A 19,317-nucleotide genomic window follows, 5' to 3' on the forward strand; every position below is an offset into this window, starting at 1 on the left:
AGGAATGAAGCAAACAATTTGATAGGGTATCGATTAATAAATCACACATTGAACAAACTGTAAGCCATCTTATTGTGTGCAAAGATCGCTTAGATTGAAGTATTGGTCAAAGGAGAGTAAAGGATAGTTAACAAAAAGAAACAATACTCTCATAGCAATGTGAATCTGAGAAGCATATAATAGTATAACTGCCAATATATGTGAGGCCTACCTTACACCTTGGTATGATAGACAGTGTTAACACATCACTCTCACGTGCTTGATAAGACATAAGCAATGCTCTTGAGCCTTGGACATGTCCTCGATTACAACATACACCATTGTGCACAATAGAGGGTAGTCGATTTATACTTAGGAAGTATAAGCGATTATTAAGGATTTGGGGTATTAATCCCCTTAAGTGTTTGTGATACATCATTATTTAAGTTTGTCTTCAAACTATTACAAAATATGTTGTATAAATTTCTTTTGTCAATAATAGTAATAGACACCTAGTAGGATTTATGGGTAATGTTAATTTAAGTGTTATGGGACTCGGACTCGCCTCTGACTCGGACAGTCAAAATCCGACTTGGACTCGGATTTGGCAACCAGACTCAGAAAATTGAAAAACCCATGAAATTCAAAGTTTTTAAAGGATTTTAAGATTTTTTCATGCATCTTTTAGTCAATTAATATCAAATACACAATAATTGAGATAAATAAAAGCTACTTAATACACATACACAATTTTGTATAGATCACATAAGTATAAAAGCAAATTTATGAAGGAAAAAAACTGAATAACACAATATAAAGCAATAAACATAGTGTCACTACAGTCTCAAATGTCTACAATATTCATGGATTAAGAAATCCATTGTATCAAAAGTTCAAACATACATCAAAATAACAACTAGAGTGTAGAACAGTAGAAGACTAAGACCCATGGTAGCCTATGTCCTCCTACGAGTACATTTAAGATAAGTCATGGAAGAGTGTAGAGCCATCCTCTCTACCTCTGTCCGAGATTGAACCTCATCCTCATCCTCATCCTCATCCCCATCCTCACCCTCACCCACATAATCCTCATCATTAGACTCGAATCCATCATTCCTAGCCTCAGGGTCTTGCACTCTGTCTCCTCGTGGTCTGGCCTCCTCGTTTGCCATCGCTACTGCCTCAACCTCCCGATCCACCTGATCAACCCACTCTATGTCTTCATCGCTGAAGACAAGATCAACAATCCTGTGTTCCACTCTGCATGTGGATCAACATTCTTTAATACAATTGGTGATGTATCAGTGCGCAGGATTTGTTTATGGCGAAGGCGAAGGTTGTAATGCTTAAGCTCCTCTCAATGCTTAAGTGCAAGCTATGAAGTTGCACAAACCATCAGCAATCGATATGGGAGAGCCAACCGGTTCGCTAATTTCTGTCTCAAAACCCCAATACTCTTCTCTAACTCTTTCCTTTCTATCACAAGCATCAACAAAGGGTGGAATGACCTTTTTAGGTCAAATCAATGTTGTACATAACATAAAAAAGAAAGTCAACCTTTTATTTTTTAAATTGTTTTTGCTCTTTTTTGTTGCACCCACCAGCGAGAGTCTTGATCTTGGGACTCGGCAAGTCTGGCAAGTCTCTGGACTCGGTGAGTCCATGCGGACTCTGCTAGGACTCGGTTGAGTCCGAGTCTAGAGGCCATTTGCCTCGGAAAGGTTGACTTTGCCTTGGACTCGTAGGGTCTCGTAACTCTAGTTAATTTATTTGAATATTCATTGCCATGTTTTGCATTTATATACATGTGAGAATATATAAAACATTGCTATATAACTAATGTTTAGTTAAGAAATAATTGATGTTTTTTGAGATCAATATAATATCTTAAGGGTGAAAGAAATTCAGTATTATATGTATAATTACCACATCAGTGATAACAAGGACAATTAAGAATGTTGGTGTATAGATAAGTATTCTTTGAGTATTACAATTATTTATTCATTGAAATTTCTCCCTTATTTTTAATCTTCTATAAGAGTTATGTGCTTTGATCTTTTCCTTGGAGAATGTTATTGTAGGAAAAGGGTGATTGATATCAGATTCAAAGGGAGACTGACGAATCCGTCTGAAGGAGCAAATAGAGGATATGTTTCAGTTGATCCTTGAAGTTTTGATCTAGAACTCATTAGTCACATGCTGATCATGTTGGATAAAGTGAGACTCTTGTAGCAAATATCTTTGATGATTGAGATGATGAAGTAATTTTCTATATCAAGAGGGAGTCTAACACTTCATCGAAGAGAACCTTGTACTAAGAGGTCAGAAAAGTTGATATTAGACTCAGAGGGGTTTTTAACACTTCATTATTAACCATGACAAGGAGGTCAAAAGGCTAGTGTTTCTTCTTGAAGAAGAATTTCCAAGTGCAATCCCTTGTAATATATTCTTGTCTATAAAAGACAAGTTTGAAATAAAAACCTTATTCTCTGATATGTTTCATGGTGGATATCATGACAACACCGCATGACAATATCCGTGGTGAATTAATGTGAACTTTTGATGTCATGTTGTATGGGCCTATCCCCTGTGGACATCATGAGGAAGTGATGACTTTCAAATGATTATCACTTGTACATGTAGAAGTTATTGGAAGGTGACGACCTTACAATAGCTTATATCATGATATACATTTTGAGTAAATGTTGAAATAGATCATGAAAGACTTTGTCTTGTTAATCAACAACTAAGTGTTAGATGTCATTAAATTGTTTGTCTATAAGTTGATTGTATAGATATATGATAGATATTTGGTTTATATCTTGCTTTGATATTTTGATAGGCCATTACCGCATTGAGTACTTGGTGAATATCATTTAGTTGATGTTCTGATAGGCCATTACTCGAAGTACTTGATGAATATCATTTGATCGATGTTCTGATAGGCCAATACTCATGTTACCTAATATGATATCAAAAGAGTATTTGGTGAACATCATGTGTTGATATTTTGAAAGGCCATACCCATATGATATTATATAATGGAAGTCTTTTGATCAAAGATTTCCTTGATGTTATTTTCTGATATTACCAACAACATAATATTTATCATATGTTTATCCTTCCTAGCTAAGAGGGAGTGTTAATGTTTTATAGCTTTAGTTGGATAAACCTATGAATAATTAAATATGAGGTATAATGTGTTTATTATACATAAGGTTATATATGTATATGTATATATATTTATTTGTTATTATATTAATTATATAACTAATGAACATTCATGCTCCTTGAAGGGACATGATTCTTCATAGGCTTATTCTCAATATAAATGGAGAGAGATTGTTGTATGTGAAAACACATAGAAATTACAAACAATGTTATTTCATCTGCAGTAATCATCGACATTCTAACAAATTGGTTATTATTATTCCCTCCACAATGTGAAATTCCCACTTATTCCATTTTGTAGAGTGTCCATTCACTATCAAGTCCAATGAGAGACAATTATGCATGAATGATATTAACCTTTTACCCTGTTACCTCTATATCTGAAGCGACCCTCTAACAACCACTTTCCCGAGTTTTAACTAACAACTAGCATATCAAAGAATTACAATTATTACTTCATATTCATAGGAAGACAATTATATCAGTTATGTTCATGGAATGAGATTAATTATTACAATCAGTTAAATATAAATTTCATAACTAACAATTGAAGATACCATCAACGAATATGACACAATTTAAAATCTACATACCGTAGAATCCAAAACTGAAATTCGTCTAGGGATGCTTCTGCAAAACCCAGGTTAATCCATGAGTATTACTTAGGAACAAATAGCTATACCACTTTATCGAAATGACAATAGCATCAAATACCATTGTATCATTTAGGGCATTAGATACCATTGTATCAATTGGGGCATCAAATACCATTGTATCAATTAGGGCATCAAATACCACAGTATCATTTAGGGCGTCAAATACCACTGTATCGTTTAGGGCGTCAAATACCACTGTATCGTTTAGGGCATCAAATACCATTATATCATTTAGGGCATCAAATACTACCGTATCATTCCCTTTCTTTCTATTGCTAAATATGGCAATGACATACAGTTAGAAGATACATTTATTTTCATAATTCACACAAATGAAAGACATAAATAACAATCCATTAGATAAACTTGTCTCTTGCATATAGATATACTTCATGTTCAGTTGGAACATCAACTGATCTATGACGAGAAAAATTGCTTTCATCAAAGGAATTAACTGATTCAATGATATAATTCAATCCATCATATCTTCTACTTGCAAAAACATCATAAAAGTAAAATACGTTACCAACAAATGTTTGAATGCATAACTCATCTTTGTCTGGTGCATGTCTTGGCATCTTGTGGAGAGGGGAAACATTGTTAGGGGCTTAACCTCCCATCCATAGACTTTCAAAATATCCCCACAAATCTCATTCGAGAAATGCCCTCCCTATCGGAATAGACATGGAACACCTTGTCCAACCACAGAGCATTCTGGTTCTTAATTCCACCACTTGACTTGTCAATAGGGTACATGTTGGACAAACATGAGTTTATTGAAAAGTTAAAGTTTGAGTGAATAAGTTATCATGACAAATCTGATTTCTATTCCTTGTTTTTGCAGAACTTCATTTACCCCTTCACCCTCTTCTTGGCCATCCAACTAGGGTGAGTCCTTAGTGTTTTTTCATTAATGAAATTCTTCCATTAACAATTCATTTGCTGAAACTCATCCGATGTAAAGATGATAATTTATTACTGGCATGAAGCCGTCCTTGTGACTCAAGGACTTCTCTCTCATAAAAATCAGGAGATTATATTTCAGAAACAAAGGACAAGCTGATTCAAGAATGATAACATATACATTGCATATCATTCTGTTTCAGATTCAAATAGGTTAGATTACATGGTAAGCTTGATCGAATGAACTATTCATTATTCATCTTTTACTTCACAGTCATGCATTGAGGAAATAACATTGACAATCCTTAAAACCCACTTGCATCTAGATTTCGGATGCAATATATACTAGATAAAAGAATAGAAGTTATCCAGATAACCTGATCAATGATGGAATGAATTCGGTTAATCTCGATTGGCCGGATCTCAATGATTTGGTTTGCCAATATGGATGTCTGATACAGAGTCCCTCATCAAAAGAAACAAGCAGCTCGTTTTCACTTTCAATGTCGGGGCCGTATAGGAGTATGAACACAGAAAAGAAAGAAAAAGTGAAGGAGAGCAGTATCGATGTTAAGCTGAAAGGAATGCAATCGAAAATATGTCTATGCAAGAGAAGGCTTGAACTGAAGCTGCGGCTCAAGATGGCAGTTATAAACAAGAACATCGACTTCTTGGTTCACTGATTCCAAAAGAAAGAAATACCACCAAGTGTACTCATCGTCCCTAACAGAGACGTATAATTTAAAAATAGAATTCAAAGGACTTTTTATTAAAAGAAGAATTTATATATATATATATATATATATATATATATATATATATATATATATATATATAATTTTCTAATGATGTCATCATACCTTTATACATATGGTCATATATATATAATGAAATGATGAGGATGCCAACATAAATCATCAAAGGTACAAATTTTGATTATGTTTAAATATTTAAATGTTTCATATGTTATCCAAGTAGCTCATTGTATTGTCCAATGTACACTCTTGCTTGCCTAGTCCTGTACCCTTAGCCATGGTGATTCAAGGTTCAAACTTCATACCGATTTGCCCAGTGATGGTGGTGTCCCCATGCCCAATTCTTTTCTGACAATGCTTACACCTCTTTGATGTGTTCCCTACACGGAAATTTTCCACAATTAAATCATATTCCTCAATATAATAATAATCACCATAAGAAGTTATTAATCATAAATAATCACAACGGTTAACTGCCTTTTCACTTCCAATGAATTTATGATGAATAACCAACTTTCCAAATAGCATTAAAATATTATCATAACAGTTAGGTAGTATGCCAATCTTCATATAAAATTATAATGATCAACCATCTTACCATTTCACATGATTGTAACTAATTTTACCTGTCAACAAACTTCACATGAAACCTCAATAGTTTATATGAACATTTCACATGGAGCCAAATTTTGGGATGTGATAGACCCTCAGATGACTCTAAACCTCAAATATCCAATCAATCCAATGTATTTGCAGATATAAATTCTTTTCTTAATGAGATTAGTTTATGTCTTGAGGGGTTTGCTTCATTTGACAAGAGTTCAACCCATAAATTAATATTCTATTAGCTATCATGCCATGTGACATTGTTTCTTTTTAATTAATTCACACTTCCCTTTCACATATACTCAAGAATAATAAACACTTATGTGCACATCCTTGATACAAGTTGCTCCAATGAAGGTCCATATGCATCAAATCAGAAAATGCCTCCATATAAACATTTGTCAAACAATGGAAATGAAACATTAGTTATTATTGCCCCCACAATGTGAAATTTCCACTTATTCTATTTTATAGAGTTTCAGTTACTATCAAGTCCAATGAGAGAAAATCATGCGTGAATGATATCAATCTCTATATCTGAAGCGACCATCAGATGACTTTAAATCTCAAATACCAATCAGTCCAAAGTATTTGCAGATATAAATTCTTTTTTTTTATGAGATAGGTCTTATGTCTTGAGGGGTTTGCTTCATTTGACAAAGAGCTCAACCCATAAACTAAAACTCTATTAGTTATTATGCCATGTGACATTGTTTCTTGTTAATTAACTCACACTTCCTTTCATAACAATATTGATGTCTTTGACCAATGATAAATGGTATCACCACATCCTTTTATGATTAACATATCTAGATATTAATTTGATTATGCAAGCGATTAGTTACTTCCCATTTGTTACGATTGATAACATCTTTTCTTTATCGTTTCTTGGCCCCTGGTTAGTCGCTGTAATGATTATCCCTCGACACTTGTTTATTAATTCGTTAAGGTAATTGTTCTCATAATTGTTGAGTTATAAATTTTTCCTTATTATCATTCCTTGGCCTGGATGCCCTTTGATTATCTTTGCACATTTAAGGATGGTTGACCTGGAAGGGTTTTTTTAAATTTTTTATTTAATTAATGATTATCTGCTCCAGCTATAGTTTCATCAGCTGCTTGCAGGAATGATATTGTTTGTACTATGGAAACTTATATGTGTTTTCCCTTGAAACACCCAAATTACAAATCCGAAAGGGCTTACAACATGAAGATGTAGCTCAATATAATCAGTGGTGACTTAAGTGCTTCTAGAATTCCTTGCAATTCCTGTTTACAGCAATGGAGAAGAAACATTGCCCGACAATTTACCATACCAGATAATAGTGTCGTGGTTGGGGAGAAATGCATATGCATCATTATCATGTGACCACAGTTAACGACAACAGAGCTTTCCGCAAAAATTAAAGTCCGAGTATTGAAATGGCTTTGACATGTATTATGCACCCCCAAGAATACTCTGTCTTGTGTGCATTCCTGACACTTTGTATTACTTACAGTAGATATAATCTTTGACAATATGCCAAATTGGTTCTAATTTAAATTTTGTATTCAACATTAACGACAGACTATACCAGGATGTTTGGAAAATTTAATGTTAGCACAGCCTTCTTCAAAAATATAGCTCATCAGACTGTATTGTATGCCCAAATTTGTTCTTGTCATTATAGGTTCCTGCGGCATATAATATGTCTGCCAAATTAAAACTCTAGTGCCCAAAGATAATAAGATTGGATCAATAATTAAATCTCTCCTGCAAATTGTAGGAAAAACAACTGAATAATCCTTTTAACATAGATTTCTAGGCCTGCTTCCAAGGCACAGTAATCTTTAATCATTTCCCACGGCACATTAAACCTGATACTTTACTCCTCCCAACAAAATAATCAAACCTTTTTACTATAGTGTCGGCCAAATATTTTATGAAGTTTCCTTCCAACATTAATACCTTTCAATAATTATTTCTTAAATACTCATGACAAATACATTATATTGAAAGCCTCTGTAAATTATTTAGGTATCTGCTAATGTTTATCTTTGTACGGCAATGTTTAATTTGGAGCTTCACAATATGAATTGCTACTATGAAAGTGCGAAGATAATAATTTCTTTAAAACAAATGAACTTCTTCTCATAATTAATCCCCTGCCAAAAATAATTGAGGCACTAAAGTGTTTCGGATTAAATTTCTTCCTGTTGTATGATCAACATTGCACCAAATTTTAGGGGCTCCTTACTCTTAACATAAATATGTTGTCCAAACCCAGATGTTCACCAAATCGGAACACAGGTCCACAGAGAATTGTTCCAAAACTTTCCCGACTTATATGAAGCTTTCCACCATGAAAGTTTAATCACCCAGAACTCATCTAAAATTTCCTCAAACATATTTAAAGATAACTCATCCTCGTCTTATACTGTAAACTGATAGAACCCTCTACAAAAACATTCTAGATACTAGACTTTATCAACAAAAATCTTGTCTTAGCAATCTCATGGTAATCAAAATTTATGACCAATGATAAGGCTCCATTTCCAAATATTAAACTTTAATATTGTTAAATCACACAATTGTGTATGCGGTTGGAAAGTTTTCCATATGAGTTTCAAATCTGATGGATTCAATTATTTCCTATGATACCATGTTAAAGACCTTAATGTATATATTTGCCGTAACTTGTAATGGCATTTGTTTTTTAATTTCTGTGTGTTTCAAGCTACCTTCTCATTGTGAATGTCGTTGTCTTGGAAGAGTCTTTACCCTTGTGTCCATGCCACCATAGGCATCCCCAAAACAAAGTTGACCTGTATCAGCAAAATGGAACAGGATTCGTGAATTCTAATACAAATTGCACATGAGCCCATCAATTGTAATAAAAGATCAATGCCTTGACCTTATATGCCCTCTTTGAATTCGAAGCCTTCCATATACCCCCCATTGGCTAGAAATAACCATTTGGCTCAGTTCCCCTTGCACCTTGACAAGTCATCTCATAACAAGAGTATGAGATAAACATTGGGTTTTAGTTACCTAAGTAAGTTAATAATAATATGTCAATGAATAATAAGAAAAGTTATATACAATTTGATAATTGAACATGACATAAAATTTATTCAAATTAAATAAATAAATTAAATTTAGTAATTACAATTTACTGTCAACAACCCCAATTTTGGGAATAATTTGAATATCGATTGTGACATAATAGTTTATCACAAACATTTGTATATTCTACTCTTGGTAATTTGCTTCACCCAATCTATTTGAGTGCGAATTTATTGCATGACCAAGTTTAGGGAGTGTACAATGCATGGTGTCCAAAAAATAAGGTCATATTGGTCCTCAATGAAGCACCTGCACCCCTACAATTTTCAGCATTTTCTATAATCACTTGGATCACATTCTCACAACCCACCATCTCTATGGCCTTAATGAGAATTATAGAAATGAACTGTGAATCTATCACTTCCCCTTCACAATCAATTGCCTTAAAAAACATTGTCCCTTTGGGTGACACTGCAATCACATTAATCAATGTTTTGTTTTTTGTATTTGTCCATCCATCAAAAACAATAAAAACATCCGAAGATTTCCATGAATTTCTAATTGGTTTAATAGCTTTGTCTACCCAAGCTTTCTCTTTCTGTAATAGAGTGTATGCACATTTTCATACCCGAGACTTGTGTAATCAGCTGGTGCTTTATTGATGGTTGCCACTATTTCCTTCCAATATAGTGGTCTCATCAAGTTGAAAGGAAGACCATTGGCATAGAGTCAACGTGCAGTGTTTTGAGTAGAAAGCTCTCTTGCCTCCATTTTAAATGTGGTTTCCAATGGTTCTCTTTTGCTGGCAGTAGTTTCTACATTTTCCTCTTCTACTCCTGTTAGAGGTAGTTGCCAGAATGGATATTTGAAGGATACAATTAGTTCAGTGGGTAATTGCATTGTTTTCTTTCCTAATGGAGGTTGATAAATTTTTTTTTGGGATCTTTTCACTAAATTATTGGCAGCTTCTTGTTCTTTTACATATGAAGCTATTTGTGCATTAGACATCCCCTTCTCATTTGTGACTTTGTACATTGCCATTCCATTGCTAGCAGTGCCCATAAATGAAGTTTGATCTGAGAATATGAGCTATTTAATGGTTTGGCTTTGTTACTTTGACAATAATTAGACTTCCAAAGATAGTGAGCCACATCTAGAAACTTGTGAGATTCTTGAGGTATGTCTCCATAAAGGAGATCCTACATCAATTTTGAAACTATTGGCTCCTTGCCCTCCCACTAAACTTTGACTACAAGTGGCGGCCATTCTCGCACAATACAATTTAATTTCTTGCTATAATAAAAAATTAAATAAATTTAAAATAGGAAAAAGTTAAAACAATAAAATCAAACATACAAGTGCAAAAGAAAATGATACAAAATCAGTACAATAGATAGTCAAACTTAATTCTTTATTTCGTTTTTCAAAAAAATGAAAAAAACTTGAAAAAGTTATTCACAAACTTGATTTTTTATATCAAAATCTCAAAAAATTTCATTTAAAGGACTCAAGAATGGGGTCAAATGCTTACCATAGATGCTTAAAAGTTTAAAACTCTTTTTGTGGAAGCCATCTCGTCCTATGAAAAATCCTCTTAAAAAATAATCACCTTGCCTTGAAAATACTGAAATGGTGAACAAATGCGAAGAGAGTCTAGCAGCAAACAAAATGAGATGAAGAATGGTTGGATGGCCTCTTTTAGGGCTGCTTTAGGGTTTAGGAGCAAAAAATATAATAAAATATTGTTATTTGCATACGTTTAAATAAAAAGTGGGAAAAAGGCATAAAAGAAATGTTTCTCCTAGCCGTGGGCATGTGGATGTGCCTGGGTGCCTCTCTGAAGCCATCCCATGCACCCAGATGTGCATGAGGCATCCCCATGCATTTGGTTGCGTGGGGTGCGCATTTGGCAGGCACCCACAGGGCACCCGCCTCCAGATCAGCACCCACAGGCATCTGAATCCGAATCTAATGCCTAGGATAAAGCATCGGTAACTAAGAATAAATATATTAGATACTAAGCCTAAAATCGTCAAATGGTAATTAGAAATCCGTGAGTGGTGCTTAAATTATCTCCCAAATGAAAATATGCCATATAATATGTCATAATACGTATCATAAGGTGGGCAATAGTGTAACTCCCCTTTATATTTCTTTCACGTGTATAACAACTTTTTACATTTGTTATACAAACTTATGGTGCCCATGACTTTTGATCTAGTGGGCCAATTGGGCCTGTTTAGATTTTTGGAAAGGCTTGTTTTCTGTTGATAGTTGAAACTGTTTGCTTTGATGAATGTATCAAGTGGAGACAGTAAGTTCTGCTAAATAGGTTGCAATTGTTACATCTCTATTGTAGGCCTGGAATGGTTTGAAGCTTTTAAAAGGCTCACATAAGGGGTGTTCAGAAGTGATGTGTACATCAGAGGTATTAGGAAGTGATGTGTTAGTACACGTGCATCTAAGCAAAAGCTAAAATTGGAGTGCAAAACGTTTCTTTAGGGTCATTGGATTCACTGCTGTGGAATCTGTGTTCTTGAAAAAAGTAAAAGTAAAATATTTCATTAAGCTCTCATATATTGAAATGTTCTGTTTATCTCATCTGAAGGTAGTGCAAATTGAAGTAATTCTGATGCACAGATGTCTACAGGACATAGTGAAGGGCACAAGAAACAAAGTGCAAGCTTGGACTAGATGTTGATGTAGCAAAGGCACGTGAAGAGATTTGGGCATGGAAATCTGGTTTGAAGTTTTTGTAAACTGCAGGGAAAGTGTATAAATATCAGAAACCTAAGCTTAGAAGATCCAAAGTTACAAGAAAAGTTTAAGGACTATCCAATTGATATCAGAATCTTAAGCTTAGAAGATCCAAAAGTTACTGGAAAAGTTAAAAGGATTGTCCAATTTTCCTTGGGTGCATGATTTGACCGTGTGAATTATTAGCATGTAAGTGGAGGATGAACGCAATAAAAGCAGAGTCCTAGGATTTGGAATATTCAAGTTCTATCCAAGAAAGCATTGACTGGAAATAATTTTTTAGATGAAAATATCATGTAGATTGAGTTGATGGGATATGAAGCCAGAATTGTCACCTGATGGTGTTCTCAAGTGAGAGACATTGATTTTGTAACAACACTCCATGGAGCACAGAGATAAATTACGATACTATTAGTCATTGCTTTAGCTTATAAGTCGAATCAACAATGTCAGTCTTGAGTGTAGTTAAAGCAACCAATGGGTTATGGTCTAAAGAGAAGGAACAAATAGTTGTGATTATCAGGCGATGGTCTATTATTACCAGTATTCAACTTTGTTATATTTATCTTATGCAGATGACAAAATGCTGTTTATTGACAGCAATGACATGAACAAATTTAAATTATAAGATTTTTCTGTTATGAGTACAGTCTGAAATGAAATGTTATGTTTAAGTTCAATATTGTTGGTGAATAGGGATTGAGGAACATTTTTGAGGTGAAAAATAAAATAGAAGTTTTTTTCTGAAAAACCCAGAAGCCTGAAGTTTTTGTCCCAACATTTTTATTGCAAAAAAATGTAGACTTGAAGGTCCATTGTGGGTATGCATTTAATGCTGCAGCTAGCTAGTGTGGCAAGAAAAAATCATATACTTCACACGGCACTGAAGCTAAATATATGGCTAGAATACAAATATAAATATGCAGTATTGTTTCCCAAGCTACTAAGGGATATCAATGTAGACGATAATCAGATAGTTCACATTTATCTTGACAGGTAAACCGCATTGAACTCTTAAATGATATGACATAGTAGAAGAGGCATGCAAGATGCCTTTTCTTGAGAACTACATGCTCCACTCTATCTGTATAGTGCTGTGAACTTCATGGCATTTTGATTTGGAGGTGTCTGGTTAACTATGTAAATTCCTAGAGTGGCATATCATATGATAGGCGGTTGGATTTATATTCTGAGCTTATTTCTGTAACTAATCAATCATCATTCACCCGATTCAAGATACCTGCACCATATACCTTGTTTCATTTCTTTGATTCGTGAGTCATGTTTATAAACTAATGCATAAGAAACATTTTTTTCTCTTTAAAACTCCAACTTTGACATTCTTTGAGGACTCGATCAAATGTTTTTGGCTATTGTTTATTTATTGCTTATTTCTTACTGAATTTTGTGATTGGCTACGTCATTTTGCAGGTGTGGTTGGTCTCACTCCAACTTTGTGAGGCTTGAGTAAATTCTACGTAACCCTTGTAGGATATGTGCATTGGAGAACCTTGATATCTATTTGTAAACAACCTGTTCAAGTTCCTCATAGAATTGTAGACTTATTACATAATGGGATATTTGTATTCAACTGTCAGGTTTGTTGAGCTATTTACATCTTTCTGATGGTAAATGATTGGCACAATATCCTATTCTAGAGGAATTTTAGATGGAAACGAATTGTAATCCTAATCCTCTAGTAATAGTTGTGTTGGTGAATATTAGTATAATGGTATTTCTTCCTTCATAAAATACCCCTGTTGTCACAGATTAAATGCCCTTGCTGATAATCTGCAAAATCTGCAACAATTTAAAATGCGTTGGCTGTTCCACGGCAAACTAGATTTATAATGCCTGCCTGGTCTCTTCTGAATTGAGTTATTCTTGGTGTAATGGTATATTCCTGTGTGGATACAAAAGCATGTAGGGCTGAACTACGTAGAATTCTCACCTTTTATAGTACTGTGTTCTCAATTGTATGTTATGGTTTTGTTTAGTTCTTATTTGGTTTTATAGTTACTGAAATATATATTCACATTGAATACCATTTATAATGATGGGCACATTATAGTCTATGCTTTCGATGTGGATTATTGATGGGGCAGTTCACTTTAGGCCTTATGCCACGAGATTTGTTTGTGTATGCTTAAGTGCCCAATAATATATTTCAGTAAATATAAAATTAATAAGCTTGTAGCTTCATAAATTGTAATTCCTTAAGTTTTTTTATTCCTCTTGGGCCGTTACTTTAATTTTTTCTTATTTTTATAGCACTCCAGTTGATTTGGGCTCTATTCTATTATGAAATTTGAAGCGTTTTCTCCCATACTGAAATGTGGCCAATACTGATAAATTCTAGATTCAATATGCATTAGAGGAATTGGTCTTTAGATAGGGACATGACCAATGTAAATAGGTCAACATGCAAAAATGCCCTGAGACCTCATGTAAGGCATTCCTGTTAATCCATTTTTTCACTTCATATGGACAAGTTTAATTCCGAGAGAAAATATTCCTTCTCAAGAGTATAAGTACTAGGAGAAGCACGCTACAACATCTACATTTATAGTTTCATGGCAGATTTTGTTATGTTTTATCATGTTATTGCATCAACACTCAGTGGAGTTGAGAACATTGCATTATCAAATCTGTAATAATTTTATTTTAATATTTCAATTTAGGCATTTCATTCCAATTGTAGCCTTCACCTTGCATGGGTGAAGTATAGGGCAAGTTGTCTTTGCTATTATCATTGTTGTAGTGGAGGTTAACACTTACCCAAGGTATTGAGGGAAGTTCATGAACAACTCAACACCATCCCTCTCCTTTTGCTTGGTTGCTGGTTCAAAAATAGTTTACAAGCTCAATTTAAGGTATAGTGTAGACAAAATTAGAGCGCTTTGTTTCACAATACTAAATAGTTTTTCTTGTGTGACAAATGTTTTGTCTTGCATACAAATTTGCACGCGAACATAATAAGCATTTGATGTGGCTAAAGATGCCTCCTAATGTGTACTATGAATAATTTTTTTTTGACAATAATTAAATAAGAATTCTTTGGCAAGGTGTAGAATGCCCATTTCCTCACATTATTCCACTTGCTATAGTATCTAAATATAATCATCTCCTTTATGAAGATCACCTATAATAAACACAATATGAAAATCAATAGTTCTAGAGAATGTAGTAGAATCAAGATGTGTAAGCTAAGAAGATAAACCACCACTAAAACATGACTATTTCAAAATATCCCACTAAAATGTAAAACCAAGCTATCCATTACATTATGACAAACACCATGCTAGAAGTCCCAATAATTACTTATATGAGCAATCAAATCATCCATCCTCTCATTTTACGACACAAATGACCATATACAAGACAAACTATCTAAATATATAACATTGCTACAAGCACTCGTGTATATAGATAGTTTATATCTAAATAATTCCACTAGAATTAAATGGGTGGCCAAATTTCACAATTGTGTGACTTCAAACTCCTTACCCAATGCGATGCATAACTTCATCATCACATTGGTAACTTGCAAAATGAGAACCTCAATGATAACATGCAAATATCAAGAATCTATGGTTTTCTATTGTGCAAGTATTGCTTGCTCAAACTCCAAATTCTTCAACATTAACATTTAACACAAAAGAATGTAGCACCATTAATAAGAGTTGGCAACTCAAAACATGAGAAACCCTAAAAATGACTACAATAAGTATTAAAGTTAAAATTCCAAAACTCTACTACAACATTATACAATCAAAAGACAAAAATATAAATTAAAACTAGCCTTTCACTTGACATTATCATATTTCCACAGTCCGTTTGAAACGTGTGAATTTTATTTCCAGATTTGATTGCGTAAGCTTTTTTAACATCAATGTTTCAGATCACACTTTGTGATCCATCATCAGGATGAGAGAATGGAAGAATAAAAATTATGCAGAGTTGTTGTGGTCTCACAATGCACGTCCATTTTGGACTCAAATTGGGGACTCCCTCTTTTGAAGTATGAGATCCCTTTTAGAGCACCTAGTCAAGTGACTCTATGGACCAGGATCTCCTTCTGAAGTCATTTTATGGTGTCCAAGTCCTAGTAGTGCCAAAGGGTCGAGAGGGCAAAATTTTGCTTCAAAGGGTAAAAAAGCGCACTATGTGCACTTGCACATGTGTGTTGAGTGCGCAAAATGTGCACTTACCTCCAACCTCGGAAGTGCACATGTGCACGTGCACACCTTTGGAGGTGTGCACCCTCCCAAACCTCCGCTTATATATAAGATCTCCATCCCCTCATATTATTCACTTGTTTGCATAGCCACTCTAGTGTCCCACCTTCACACCTTCACACTAGCAATCCAACCTTTTGTAAAAGGTAAATTGGAGGTGCACACAAGTGCACATGTGCACCCATCAAGCATGCACTTGATGCACAATAGCTAAAATCCTTACCTCCGCACATAAGCACAATGCACATATGTGCAACATGTGCACTATATTTTCTTGACATTTTGCACGAGCCTCAAAAGGTGTACATTGTGCACGTGTAGGTGTGAAAGGTGCGCAAGTGGGCATTTTAGACACGATTTTCTCTATTCTTTGACAGTTTTTTGCCAGCCGAGTTGTGTTTCTAAGGTCATATTAGTTTTTCATCGTTAATAATACTAGGATCTCTCTTTTGTGCAAATAAAATGACATCGTCTTCATACTCTATGGTCGCAAAGATTACACCGAAACTAGTTGCCTTCAAACATCAATGAGTGCCCAAGAAATCCTGATTTGAAGATGAGCATTCAAAAATCCAAGACATAGAGCTAGGACATATCGACTGGAACACCTCTCGACTGCTGTGGAACAAGCCTAAGGAGAGGTTAGCTATGGTATTTGCGTTGATCATAAGTGGACTAGTGAACATGACCCCTTTTTCGATATCAATCCAGTCATCAACACTGATCATGACTACACACCACTATGCACCAGAAGAGAAAGTGGTTAAAAATGTGACTGAGGAAATTGACATAGACATCAAACCTTAAAACATTGAGAAGGTCTTCCACCTACCATGAGTAGACCAATACCTACAGATTTCTTATGACATGGCAGATAGATGATATAGAGAACATGAGTCGAAAGCGAAAAAATTGTTACAAGGAAGGTACCTCATTGACAAGACACCTTTGAACCAAAGAAGTGGAAAGGTTGAAATGGCTTGAGGTTACATGATAGATAACATTGGCTACTCTATAGTCCTTCTAAGTAGAGCCATGGGCCTACCTGCAGTTGGTCACTTAGAAACATGGATTATACACTTCATAGAGATAATCAGAATGGGGAAGATGCTTATTGATTGGGCTACGACCCTCAGTGACAATCTAGACGAGCAACTAATTTTAGTAAAGAATGATGTCCACTTCTACATGACCTCTTACATTGTATATCTTCTAGTGGCAAGAACAACAAATTACTCAGGGTTGGTTAGGAAGGGGAGTATGTAGGATGCAAATGCCTGGCCATACATAGTCTATTCTCAACTTGTGAAGAAGAAGCTTCCCTTCAAGAGCCTTGAGTACAGGTTGGTCAATGATGGATTCATCTTAGCCATCATTTGGTTTATAGGAGACTATGCAAAGAGAATGTCAATAGAAGAAACATCAATGGATAGTACAGGTTGGAGCTTATTTCATTCAGTTCAACACACTTTCTTATATTTGGGTAGCTGGTACTCTCCTATGCTTGAAGAAGCTCCCACGATACCCATCAGCTAGATTACTACTATTAGAGATAATAAGGCAATTGGCCTCCGCTTATGATAGGGTGAGAAAACAACATAAGAAGACATGGGTCTGGCCAATCATACTGGGCTTTTGAGGTCAAACAAAAATAAAACATTGGTACTTTTGACTCGGAATGGGACCAATATGATTTGGAGGATTATCAATCAGCCTACCCATACTTTGACAACATTTGAATGGTACAACATTTGGTAGCGAAAAAGTTCGTACTTGAGATGACACTTGAAGATCATTGGATGAATTGTGTAGATGACTATGATGTCTAGATTAGGGACTATTGTAGAATTAGTCTATAGCTTGCAGAAAAGGTACTTAAACCTAGAAATACTCCTCAAAGCATGGAACATAGACTCCCTTGAGGTGCTAGATCCCTTATACAACATGGATAAGATATACGAATGACCCATTATGAATGCAAAAATTGAGCTAGAAAAGAATGATGATATTCATCATAGGGCACAGTATATTTAGAGTTAACAAGGGAATGGGTTAGGAAACCATTTCGTTTGAACCCAATTCCTCAAGGCCCAATACTAGAAGCCACTGCTCGACCTAAGAAAGGAAAAGGAACAAAGGTTAACAAAGGAAGTGGAGGTAGAAGACTTCTCAAGTGAATTTGACCCATTAGAAGATCTATCATGTATTCCAAGTGACTCCAATGTCAAAGTAGAAGGCAACCCTGTGACCATGCTCTGCTGGTTAAGCTGATGCAAGTAGTGGAAGTTAAGATGGCCAAACCGCTCATGCCATAATCTGCTCACATCATTAGAGTGAATGAGTGAAACAGTCAAAGGAGGATCAGGAACAAAGTGAGAAAACATATAGAGTCGTGACTGATGATCTGCTCTCCCAACTGCAACTGTAGAATCATTGTGCAACTCACTTATCTCCACTAAACTAGGAGTCCTAATTTTGCTTGGGGAATCTCTTTTCTCTCTCTTTTGGGGGAATTTTATGTACATGGGTACCTCATCAGGCTTGACTTGCTAGGACCCATTTCTACATCCACCTAAGCTTCGCTTATGGGGGGGTGTTAGTGTAGTTTTTTATTTTTCCTATTTTGCTAGGTTTTTCCTACACTTTTAATAATCTCGCTTAGGTTAATAAAGCATGTCTTATTAGGTGAATGGTTGTGAGGTGTCACTTTCCTACATGTGAGCATCCATTAGCTATCTTGGGAAGATACTTTGCTATCTTTAGTCCGATAGATGGTTGCTCCTCATTGGTTGGTGTTGCCACCTCCTCCCTCTTCCTAGCCTATATAAGCATGCTACTTGGCTTGTATTTGCATCTCTTGTTTTTGCATCCTCTTAATGCTATTCTGCTTCCAGCATTTGCATTACTCTCTTGGAGACTAACTCTATGATGCTATTTTGATTTTGTATCATTTGCATTCATAGTTTAGATATTTACTCTTTGCACTAGTTTTCTAGGTTATTAATCTTTTCAGATTCTAACACTACATACCTTGCTAAGTCACTAGTAAGGCCATAAATAGGGCATCAACATGAATGAGAGGTATAATACTTTCAAATAGAAAGGGTGGAGAGCAAGAAGAGAAAGAGGGTCACTTGAATTAGAGACCAACAAGAGCAAGCCCAAGCAAAACCAACCACACAAGAAGAAGCTCAAGCAAAGCAAGA

At 35.1% G+C, this 19,317-nt stretch overlaps 1 protein-coding gene across 1 annotated transcript in view; it reads left to right on the forward strand.

Annotated features, from left to right (window-relative positions):
* The window catches only part of LOC149580470 (superoxide dismutase [Cu-Zn], chloroplastic), a 66,845-nt gene extending 53,220 nt beyond the window's left edge, over positions 1-13,625 (forward strand). Inside the window, exon 8 of the mRNA XM_089791241.1 lies at positions 13,305-13,625. Coding sequence (XP_089647367.1) covers positions 13,305-13,333 — 29 coding nt within the window. The 3' untranslated portion in view covers positions 13,334-13,625. The remainder of the gene's footprint in view (positions 1-13,304) is intronic.
* The last annotated feature ends 5,692 nt before the right edge of the window (positions 13,626-19,317 follow it).

The sequence above is a fragment of the Cupressus sempervirens genome, chromosome 1 (assembly GCF_028749045.1).
Source record: "Cupressus sempervirens isolate cs-2001-9-10 chromosome 1, ASM2874904v1, whole genome shotgun sequence".
In the NCBI taxonomy this organism is placed as follows: domain Eukaryota; kingdom Viridiplantae; phylum Streptophyta; class Pinopsida; order Cupressales; family Cupressaceae; genus Cupressus; species Cupressus sempervirens.